Raw genomic sequence first — 12,454 nt, 5'->3', positions numbered from 1 at the left:
AATACAATAGACAAATGGCCTACCATCTTAAAGCTTAGAATCTCTTCTTTCATCTGGAATTACTTAAATTATTTCTCATTCACGCATGAGTGAGCAAAAACAATTTGAAAAGGGGATTCCAAAAAGTCACTTGGCGGGCCGTAACTGGGTTTTAAAAGAAAAACCACATTGTTATAAAGTTCAATATCTGCTCTTTAATTTGATACCTCAATTACAGAAAATGGTCAAGGAATAACAAAGTTCTGGTTATTAGAAATAAGGCTTGAATTTCAATAATTTCATAAAATGAAGATGTTTCACAGGCTAGCGTTCAAACTCACTCGACGCTCCGTTTTGTTGACAATCAGCCATGCATTAACTCTTTTGTTACCGTGCGATAGCTTCTGTGGGAAACTGGTGAAAACACGTTTATTTACTGAAATTATGGAAATACAAGCATTGTTTCGAGAGATCATAACTTTTTTACTTCTTGACCATTTTTTGTGATTAAGGTATGAAATAAAAGAGCAGATATTTAACTTTTTAGTCATGTGACTTTCTTTTTGAAATTTAGATACCCCCCGCCAAATGAGTTTTTGGCATCCTTTCTTTGACTTGTTTTTGCTCACTCATGCGTGAATGAGGAATAATCTAAGTAGTACCAGATAAAAGAGGAGATTCTAAGCTTTACGTTGGTAGGTCATTTGTCTATTTTACTTATGATGAAGTTATGATAAATCATCACTAAATCTCGGTTTCGTTTTTTCTGGGACGCACTGTATATATATATATATATATATATATATATATATATACAGTGCGTCCCAGAAAAAATTATTTTTCCGACCGCAGTTCCGCACGTCAGTATGAATTTTCATGACTTTCGTCTTCGGAATAGGACCACCCTTGCGGTCGTTTGCGCTGCCATCAACACCCTTAAATTACCTGTACCCTATCATTCCTATAGGCCTTAGATCTATATCTACCTCCAATTCTTAAACATTCATCAAATTGCCATAAATGACAAGACAAAATGTTAGGCTCGGATGTGGCCAGCCTAGGCAAGGCTTTATCTCAAATCAGACCTTCTGACTAATACATGCGGTCGACTAATGGTTAACATGGTTAACTTAGAACTTGTTAATTCTGAACAATGAGCTTTGCATTGGTAGCCTTGGTTTAATAGGTCTAGTCCGTATATAAAACTAGTCCTAGATCTAAATGAATTTAGTTTAGATCTAGTCTAGGCTCTAGATCTAGATCTTAATAGACCACTCTGATTCTACACTCGTGTATAACTTCATGCACAAGGTAACGTTTTAATATGCATGTGAATGTAAACGCGCAGCTCTTCACAGCTATTTCAATCGCCGAGTAAATTCTCTGCTAGTGTATCGATAGAATTTTCTCTACTAATTATTAAATAAGTATTTCATTTCCCGTGCTTGAAATAGGCAATTGTGTTACTTGTTCTATAACTGGGCGTTGTGGCGTGCGCCTGTAATCCAAGCTATGTGGGGAAGTTACAAATTGATGCAGAGGTCCGAGGTTCGAGCCCTGGTCACGTCTTTCGGATGGTGACGTTAAAGGTCGGTCCCAGACGTAAATGATCAAATCTGATTGATACACGTCTGACAAAACTCAAATACACACACTATATACAAACTAGACCTATTAAATCAAGGCTACCAAGCTCATTGGTTTAACGTAAGTAAACGTACAGTTCGGAATCAACAAGTTCTAAGCGAACCATGGCATTAGTCGACTGCAGGCATTAGACAAGTCCAGATTTGAAATAAAGTTAATGCCATAGCCTAGCATTTTGTCTTGTCATTAATGGCACTTTGACAAGTGTTTAGGATTTGGATCTAGATAAAGATGATCTTTAAAAGATCTAAGCCTAAGGCCTATAAGTGTACCGGCAATTTGAGGGATTTGATGGCAACGGAAACGACCACAACTTTTTTAGTCCACGCGCGTGCGTAGTTTTATTCCGAAGACGAAAGGATGAATATTCATATTGATGACTGGAACCCTAGTGGGAAAAATAATTTCGCGGGCGGGGTGATCATTGGACACCATGGAACATTCTATCCACCAAGCTAATATGAACGTCCTTTCTCCTTCTTTTTTCTTCTCCATTATTTGTTCGTTCTGTTGGAACTCAGGAAATCCTCTCGGCTACGGTCCTGTCTGTAGTGCTCCTGGGGGCTTTTTTTAACTGTATAGTTACATTTTGACAGTTTGTAATATCCATAATAACTATACAGTAACAAAGTTGTGTCAGTGATGGATCCAGGATTTAGTAATGGGCATTGGTTTACTAAATCATCTCTACCAAGCAAAAAGATGTTGACTATTGCAAAAGTTTCCAAATTTGTGAAAGCAAAGAGAATTGAAGTAAAACCAAAATAATAACAAATAATAGATAAATAAATAAGTAAATGAATGAATAAATTACTAAGTAAATAAATAATGAATAAATAAAGGGAATTAACAGTAGATAGTCTTGGTCTAGTGGGTGGGGCCACTTCAACCCCCATGATCCGCCCCTAAGCATATCTTACCCAAATCACATAGTGTTCCAAAAAATCCTGGTAGACAATCGCATTCGAAGCCTGCCCCTACGTTAGTACAAGTCGATCCGTTTAGACAGGGATCGCTGGCACAGGCGTCAAGACCTGAGAGTAGAAAAAAATCATGAAATGGCGTTAACAATAATAATTATGATAATAATATGATAATAGTAATAATAATGATAATACTAATAGTAATAATAATAATGATAATAATAATACTTATAATAATATTAACATGATAATAAGTATTATGATAATAAGAATAATAATAAATGTAAAGATTATTACAATAATGATAATTATGATAATGATAATAATAATAATCATAATAATAAAAGTAACACTAATAACCATTATAATGACGATGATGACGATGAAAATGATACTACTACTATACTACTACTACTACTACTACTACTACTACTACTACTACTACTACTACTACTACTACTACTACCACTACCACCACCACAACTACTACTAATACTACTACTACTACTATACTACCATACTACTACTACTACTACTACTACTATTACTACTACTATCATACTACTACTACTGCTGCTGATGCTACTAATAATATCGAAAACAATAACAAGAACAGCAGCAATATGATGGTAGCGATGACAACGATGATAATGATAACAATAATTATAATAATAATGATACAAATAATATCGGTAACAATAATGGAAATTATAATTCACCGTGTATAGCACTGTATTAAATAACAGGCATTTCGGACACATAAAAAATGAAATTATGAAAATTATGATTCGAGATTCCAAGAAAATTATTTTTTCGGACAAATTTATTTCCGTCGTATCACTCATGACATAAAGAGAAAGGAGGTTGGTGGGTGGGTCCCTTTGCAAAGGGATGGGGGGGGGGGGGTGTCATAATTCACTCCATCGGACAGTTGGTGCTAGTGTTGTAGTGCCTTGATGCTCGGCCTTAAGGCAAACCCTTTCAAAGCCCTGGCCTTAAACATTCAAGCCTTGCCCTTGAGAGTGCCTTGGGCTTGGCCCGTGGAATAAGAGCCTTGAAATTTTAAGGCTTTTTCACGGCATTTTGTATTTTGTACTTTCATTTGTTTTTATATAAGTAATTATAATTTTCTGTATATTTAATGACACCAAAGGTCAATACTACCGGTCAACAACAGCAGTAGCAACAGCAGTTGTAAGTGTACTAGCAATGCGATCAATTGTAATTATCATCATTCTCAAGGGTTATCATCACATTTGTTACAAAGAAAACAGTTTATTTGTTGTAATCATGACTAATGATGATAATGACAATATTAATAATAATGATAGTAATAATTATTACTATTATTATTATGATCTCATGACAGGAATAATTCTGACAGATCTGACTGCAATTTCGACAATTTTTATAGCAAATCTGAAGAATGATAACAAGGTTGATTTCTATTTCATTAGGATTTTCCTCGTATTATTTTCTTTGGTCAACAGAATGTTTTAAGTCCTACTAATATTCTGAAAAGATTTGGTAAACTTTAACACTATCTCCAATTTTCTCATATCCAAATGGGCTATGTCAATGGCATAATGAGCCAAAATTTTGAGCGGCCAAGCACGGCTTATAGAGCAAAATTTCTGTCAAAAAAAAGATGTTGAAAGCGATTCAAGCGAGCTAGTGAACAAAATTTTCCGCCCTCTTACTATATGACAAGCTAATTTTGTGATTGTGACAATACGTTTAGAAAATATTATCACATTTACTCCTTTTTCTTTTTTTCTCTCCTTTTTTAAGTTTATTATTTGTGGTGGAACTTCCTCTCTCTCTCTATTTAAAAGGAATAGGAAGAGAGAGAGAGAGGAGAAGGGGGATAAACATGTGAGAGCGTAAGAAAGGTGGGGATGACACATTTGGCCCGTTAGGCAGAAAACACTGCAAAATCAGTTAGTATGTTGATAGGCAGTACATCTTTTCTAAATTGTATTTATTTTGCTTTGGGTCAAGTGTCTCAGATTGACAAAACAGTTAAATTTTTTTTTTACTTCTTTTTAATTATATGGTTCGACAGTCAATTTCATTTCCCTAGAGTTCCAAGGAAGTAAACAACGTATTTGCTTTTGTGTCAATATGTTTTAATAGAGGCCTCTATTTTACTGTTTCAAGAAATAATTAAGATTTACCCTCCCCCAAGTAAGGATATAGGGTGAGCCAGTTTATTTTATATCCTTTTGAATATGAATTTAATCTGTTAGTATTTTTTATTCCGATTTTAGAGTTAAATAAGACAAGAAGATACAAGAAATGAGAATCGAAATTTAAATGTGGTTGCAAGCAGGACAAAAACATAAAAAATGACCAGAGACACCCTTTTTAAAATCGAAAATTCCCTTTTTTTCCAAATGAAATATGCCCTTTTTAAAAAAGAAATACCCTTTTTAATAAAATTCATAGTAAAATATAATACATTTTAGGTTCGAAAATCACCAGATTTTGGATCGCGCTTACATCACCGTTCATGGTCACAAAAATATTGAGAATGTCCTGTTTCAGATTGGAATACCACACATTTTTGGAATAGAAAGCCTAAATAAAAACATCTATTTTTTGAATAAGAAATCGCTTTAAAAGGCTTTGCTCAACTTAATTTCTCCAAACACACAACTACTTCACGCAGTTGATAATCTCATTTTAAAAATATCTGTTTGCAAATGTCAATTTTGACATTACAAGTGCCCTTTTTGGCTTTGACCCCACCCCCAAACAAAAATAAGTTCTGTCGCCCCTGTCACGGGGATTGGAGAAAGACATGTATTGAGAATGGGCATACCAGGATCAGATGGCAGTGGTAATAATAATAACTGCAATGTAAATCGCCTAGAAAATGTAATGTATCAAATATACAAGGTAACTTTATTGTTATTTCAATATTATGTCTAAATCTATCATGAAATTATATTTTATTTTACATGTACAAGGGTCAAAATTTTGGCTAGATCAGTTCTCTCGCTCACACCTATTATACAGTTTTCCCTGTGTGCCATGTCTGCCGCCTAAGCATTGTTGGCTCATTGCTTCATACATCATTTGAAATACCTTGGCCCTGGGTTTTCATGCCTTGGCCTTGGAGGTTTGAACCTTGAATACAACACTGTTAGATGCATATCCCCAAATGATTGAAAGACATCATATTTTACAGAGAGCAATATTAATCAGGATCACTTTTTCTTACTTTAGAATATAAGGGTTACTATTCAAAATCCAAGGCACAGCTCCAGAATTTCAGAATGAGGGGATAGGATGGGTTCACAGAATGGGTTGGTAAGCCAAAAGAAAATAATAACAAATAAACTGATAATAAAACATGGCACTACTCCAAAATTGGTACCCCCCCCCCTCCCCAAGAAGAGAGAAATAAAGAAATGAAATTGTCAAACTTTGTAATAAAGCAAGATGCACCCCCAAGTAATGAGGCCATGATACGTATAACGATTCTCGTGAAAGAAACTGTCGGTACACTGTTTCTTGGTAAGCTATGTGTGGTAATGTGTGATAGGGGATGTTACATGTCTCTGCAATGATGCTCTCAAATAATTAGATGATCATTATCAAAGAAGAAGATAGATACTTACTATCTTGACAGTTCACGCCAGTGTAATCTGCAGGACACATGCACGAGTAGGCATTGACCATATCGTTACAGGTGGCACCGTTTTGGCACGGATTGCTCAAGCACTCATTGATATCTGAAGGGTATAATAAATTAACCTTATTTTACGGGGATGTATCCATACCTATATTCAATATTCATGATAATTATCATAATTACGCACAGAGCAAAGTGTTGAAATGATAGTGGTGGGTGAAAAGTCATTTACTAGCCCCCCCTCCCAATTTTTCTGCCCGAACGCTCTTTAACATCTATGCATATTGGCCTTCATATTTCTTAGCTTATTTCTTAAGTTTATCTACTCACTCTAATCCTAATGACATAATGCCAGCAATATGCATTTTGATTTGAATCATTAATTATGTTTTGAATGAGTGACGGGTGGTGTCTGTTGCATTGTTGCACCAAGTTCTTACCCGTTCCACAGTTAGTGTCTGTGTATCCTGCCACACAATTGCATGTGTACATATTAATCTGGTCAATACAAGTCCCTCCATTTTGACAAGGACCGGAAGCACATTCGTCAATATCTGCAAAAAGTGAACACAATAAACCGGGTTAAGTGTGAAACCAATGGCGAGTGCAAATAAAACTTAAGTGTTTATACTTCCAGGAATTTCAGTAGATAAGACTAAGAGGCGCTGGAATCCAGCTACAATGCAACATTGAAGAAAAAAATTAATACTGGCCTGAAAATAAATTGCCAAATTAAAGCCTGAATGCAGGATTTTGCTTGAAAACGGCCATCCCTGCACTTCGATTCTCTAAACCTTCAATCTGTGCTGCATTAGGTATTTATAATGTATTCTTTTATTTGATCGCGTGAAAAAAATAAATGAGGCACAGTCTAGAATCAGTGACTACTGCTGATAAACTCGTTCATGTGTATTGCTATATGTTAGAAAAATGTAAAGTCAGGCTGCAAAGAAGACTAGCAGTGAACATGTGCAGTGTGCAAAATGGCGTGATTAAAGTTGATTGTACAGTTTCCAATTCGTCTACAAATTGATTACTATTTACTCTGTGATTGAAGATGTAACACTCGTACTTCCGCGTACTTCCAACTGTTTTAAGAATTGAATGATGCACAGGTCTATATTTGGTAGAATAAATAATGATAATGATACTTGCTTATATGGCCCTCAACACTTACTTTCTCAGAAGTCTCTTAAGCGCCCAGGAAATGGAAATGCAGCATAATTACCCTGGCTTTAGCAGAGTAGCTTTTACGCGCTTAGGAATCGCAGCGTGATTGAAATTCAACTCAATAACCTTTATTATTCTCCTTATTGACATTCATCAATTTTTTTCAAATAAAGTATGCTAATTAATAATGTAGTATAAAAACAATGAATATGAATACAGTATTCAAATAATGTGCACTGGCGAAGGCGAATGACCTGAAAAACAGGTGCTAGTGTCGGGATACGCATGTAGAAAAACTATGAAAAAAACGATGTGATGTGAGCGCTAGAAAAAGAGTGATGCACACTAGCCTACCTATGAGGGTGGGGGCAGGGGGGCAGACTGCCCCCACCGACGAGTCACAACTGATCCCTGACGAGCCAACAGTGGCCCCCTCCTTTGAAGTTGAAGACCTTTATTTTCTTGTCAATTTTTTTCTGGTACGAAATTCTTTATTTGTGGTTGAAGGCCTTTGTTTTTTTGCTTGCAAACTTTTTTGGTGGACGATTTTGCCCCCCCCCCCAGTGGAAAACTCTACTTACGCTATTGGTGATGCATGTAGGATAAAACAGATTAATAGCAAAAATATAACAACTATTCATCATGAAATTATTGCAGTACATCGCAAAGACCGAAACAGAGATGAGAATATTTGGACCTTGAAATTTCATCGAGCATGTGAGGTGTTGTTGCTGTATTGTTTTCAATACTTGTTCAGCAGAAAGAATATTTACCCCAACTTACGATACTGGCTATATGCGCGAAGATGTGCTCGGGTAAATTAGAATTTATACCGTGTTTACACAATGGAACACAGGGGCCGCGGAAAAAACGAGGAGGGGGGGGGGGGCTTCAATCCACGTACTTTTTTCCCCAAACCATGTACAAAAACGTAAAGAATCCCTTCTGATTATGATATTTTGCATCGTCATCCCCCCCCCCAAAAAAAAAAAACTTTCAAAACCGTTCCGCGGCCCCTGGAACATATTGCAACATCGAGAATTATACATGATTCAGCTTAACTCTGGAACGTCCAGGGGTAAGGGCTGTCGCTATTTTTTTTCTTCAAATGATTGATACTACTGTAAATGAATTGATTAATCTTTAAATGCAGTCAAAGTACTTGAATCGGCCCAGTTTCGCATTCATAAATGCAAAAATTCTCGTACCGTCGCTTCGCTCTCCCGCTCATCTATGTTTTACCAGATTTTGGCCATGACAAATGCATACGTTAAGCTTATTACAAAGGTTTTGTCCGCTGCATCAGTAGCATGATTAGAGTGTAGTTATTAATTCAAATATGGTTATAACTTTGACCATAAACCAATCAAAACATGATTATAATACACTGGCCTTAATGTATGTGGGTGTGTGTCATCCGTTTACAGGGAAAATTAAATCACATTAATTTCAGATCGATCTAATTATCATAATATGAATTTTGCTCAAAAATTGAATGTTGCATCTTTCCCAAATTTATCTTAAGATTATTCAAAACACTCCTTTTGCAATATCTTTTTTTTTAAATTGCACCATTGTGAAGCCTACTTTTTGGCCTAAGGTGGCCTATATCCATTCCATAAAGCATCGTTAACCCCGATAATTATGATCCATTTTTTTCATTCTCACTTCACCTTTAACCATTGAGCATATGAGTTCATTGAAAAAAACTATAGGAATTTTTCACCCTTATTTACTCTATACAGTTCGCATTACTATTCGTCTTAAGTTTGAATCATTGATATAATTTACCACTACCATCCTCTGTAATATAAACATATAATTTAAACCGACTGTTTCATTTTTTCAAGGCTTGCTCATAGCGCTCACTCGCTAAACTTCTCCAGTTACATACCCCCTGGAAGACGATTTTGTCCATTAATCTGTCTTCCAACTATTGAAAATTTGCTCGCTCACTCTGCGCGCTTGCATATTGATATTTCCTGTAATTCATTACTTGATATCTGAAAAACTCCATTACAATATACACGTAGTATGTGCAGCCAAAAAAAAAAAACAGTGATATGCCTTTGACTGAGAGGTGAATGATATACTATAAAGAGTACGTATGTGTAGTTTACATTGCCCGTGATGTGATAATGACACATCAGATGAAAGATGTTTTGGATACCATTTTGTCTTTCAACTACTGAAAAATTGTTCGCTCGCTTCTTTCGCTTGCACTTGGATATTAATCGTATTTCATTACGTTATTTCACAACAAATCTACTACAACTTAACCATCTATAAATAGGGCTTTAACTGTCGAATGGAAGTATGTACACGGTTATTTACCCCTGTACATGGCCCTTGTTGTAGGGATGTTCCCAAAGTTTTGCATTATCGGGTCTATATGTTGCTATTGTCCTTCACTGCTCGGACCGGATTTACGCCAGTGCACGGGGCTTATGTGAAATGAGCACTCCAGGCTGAAAATAATTTGATCTTGACCCGACATGGACAAATCAGACAAACAAAACACTGAAAATCTAATCAAAATCGGAAAAAGGGACAACGAAGTTATAACAATGTAAAGATTTACATAATTTTAGTGAAATAGTTCTATGCATGCCTTCATGAATATTAATTAAGCAAACTTATGATGTAATACCCCTCTTGTTATTTCTATTTTGTTACAATAATGTTTTTTCTTTGTCCTTCAAGCATTAAAATAGTTCTATATAAATATAGGATAGACATATCATAAACACACGAATGAAAATATGAAACAATTATGATTTCATGTAATAAAATTAGAAAGTGTGGATGTTACATCATCTACCCACCTAATGAATATTCTTGACGACGTGCAAATATTCTCATGAAATATTGCTTAACTTAAATATTCAATAACTTTGTTATTATTTTGTTATCGGATTTTAATGCAATTTTCTTCATTTTGCATGAATTTTACTCTATTTATTTAGATATCATTATTTTCTACCCTCAGTACTCCGTTAACATGTTATCTATTCAAACTCATTGATTGTGCTTAAAGGGATGTGCAGATGGTTTATAAAAGCAGAACAAGAGAATCAAATGTTGAAGTTTTGGAGGAATATTTACCTACTCTGCCCGGAGTTGTGGATATCTACATGAATGCGAGCACGTGGAACGCCTCTGGCAGTCTCGCCTGCATTACGCAACTCAATATAGCATCAGTGCTGACTTTTTAAACAGCTTTTGAATATTTTTGTATTAAATATTGAGATACATACATACGTATCTACATAAACTTATATTAATGATTCATATAATGTTAATAAAGTACAATATCCATTGACCCTAAATAACATTTGACCTTGGTCATGTGACCTAAATCTCGCACAAGATACTCAGGGATAATTGATTGCTCTTATGTCCAAGTTCCATGAACTAGATTAGATCCATAAACTTTTAAAGTTATGGTGACAATTTCGCAAACAACCCTAATATGGCCAAAGTTCGTGGACCATAAGTGGCCTTTGACCTTGGTCATGTGACCTGAAACTCAGGCAGTTCAGTAATACTTACTTCCCAGTTTAATGAACTAGGTTCATTTAGTTGTTATATTATGACATTTCAAAAACTTATACTTGGTTAAGATCTCAATGTCGCCGTGGGAAACACGGCGCATATTCGCTCTTCTATGCAGGTGAGACCCCCCCCCAAAAAAACAACAATTAAATTGGCTATTCATAATTGTCTTTATTTATTTCCATACGGTAGATATCTTCAAATACTTTAATTAATATCCATTAATAAATAACAAAGATATTTTCAGTCACCAGCCATAAGAATTAATGGAATTATCATGTTTGAAATGGGTCAGTTGCTGGCGTATGACGCCAACAATTATAAACATCAGAGAATCACAACTGATTTATTCTCTGATGGTTTTCTGTCAAGCCCTAATCAATCAATACTTTTTAGCAATCAATGATTTTTCTAATCTTTAATTGCGCTTCTATCAAAATAACCTGACTATCAGGATGAACTGATGGTGATCGACAAGAGACTTTTGATACTCACTGATGCCACATGTAGGACCCTCGTATCCAGCAACGCAAGAACACGAGTAACTGTTGATTGCATCCATGCAAGTACCTCCGTTCTGACAGGGAAAGCTTTCACATTCGTTGATATCTGTTATAAAAATCAAAGTCAACTTGAGAAGCTGCAGCATGAAATTAACCAGAGTGTCCTGAAATCATCATGCATCGTTTTTTATATGACTACTGCAATATGGCAAAGTCTAACGCATATCTGATAGGCTTTTGAAAACATTTAAGACTGAAAACAAAATAGCGGTTGAAAACGGAAACATAGTAATGTAACGAATCAAATATGAAATAATAATCACATTTATAATGGTAATGATGATGATATCAAGAATAATACAAAAATAACTACGTTGATACTATTTCTCCTACTAGTACTATTATACTACTACAGCTACTGCTACTACTAGTACAACAACCACTACTACATGTACTACTACTACTACTACTACTACTACTACTACTACTACTACTACTACTGCTACTACTACTACTACTTATTCTTCTTATTATTCTTGTACTACTATCACTTTTACCACGAATAATATCCATAGTAGAAATATAATGCAAGAAATGATGGATGATAGGGGAAATAAATATAAAATAGTTTTTTTTCATACTCATAAAGAAGTGGAGCGCCTCTAGCAGTCTCACCTCGACGCGCGAGTCAATATAGCAGCAGTGCTGACTTTGAAAACTACTATAAAATAATTATTCACAAGAAACACTATTCATATAATGATACAATACTACGTTTATTGACAATACATGACATTTGACCTTGATTATGCAACTCAAGACTTGTAAGTGATACTTGAACACCCCTATATCCACATTTTATAAACTATATCTATGAAATGAAAGTTATGACAGCAATCTAATAATTACCTCAAAAATGGCCAAAGTTCAATGACCTTAAATGACCTTTGACCTTAGTCATGTAACCTGAAATTCGCGCAGGATGTTCAGTGATACTTGATTACCCTTATATCCAAGTTTTATGAACTAGACCAATA

General features: G+C 35.2%; 1 protein-coding gene across 1 annotated transcript in view; it reads right to left on the bottom strand.

Moving 5' to 3' along the window:
* LOC121422647 (fibropellin-1-like) overlaps positions 1–12,454 on the bottom strand; it is a 61,711-nt gene that overhangs the window by 6,413 nt on the left and 42,844 nt on the right. The window contains exons 15-18 of the mRNA XM_041617807.1: positions 11,410–11,523; positions 6,630–6,743; positions 6,176–6,289; positions 2,547–2,660 (exon numbers count right to left, since the gene is read on the bottom strand). Coding sequence (XP_041473741.1) covers positions 2,547–2,660; positions 6,176–6,289; positions 6,630–6,743; positions 11,410–11,523 — 456 coding nt within the window. The remainder of the gene's footprint in view (positions 1–2,546; positions 2,661–6,175; positions 6,290–6,629; positions 6,744–11,409; positions 11,524–12,454) is intronic.

The sequence above is a fragment of the Lytechinus variegatus genome, chromosome 10 (assembly GCF_018143015.1).
Source record: "Lytechinus variegatus isolate NC3 chromosome 10, Lvar_3.0, whole genome shotgun sequence".
Classification (NCBI taxonomy): Eukaryota; Metazoa; Echinodermata; class Echinoidea; order Temnopleuroida; family Toxopneustidae; genus Lytechinus; species Lytechinus variegatus.
Note: the sequence above shows the minus strand (reverse complement) of the source record. Positions and strands in the feature narration are given on the sequence as shown.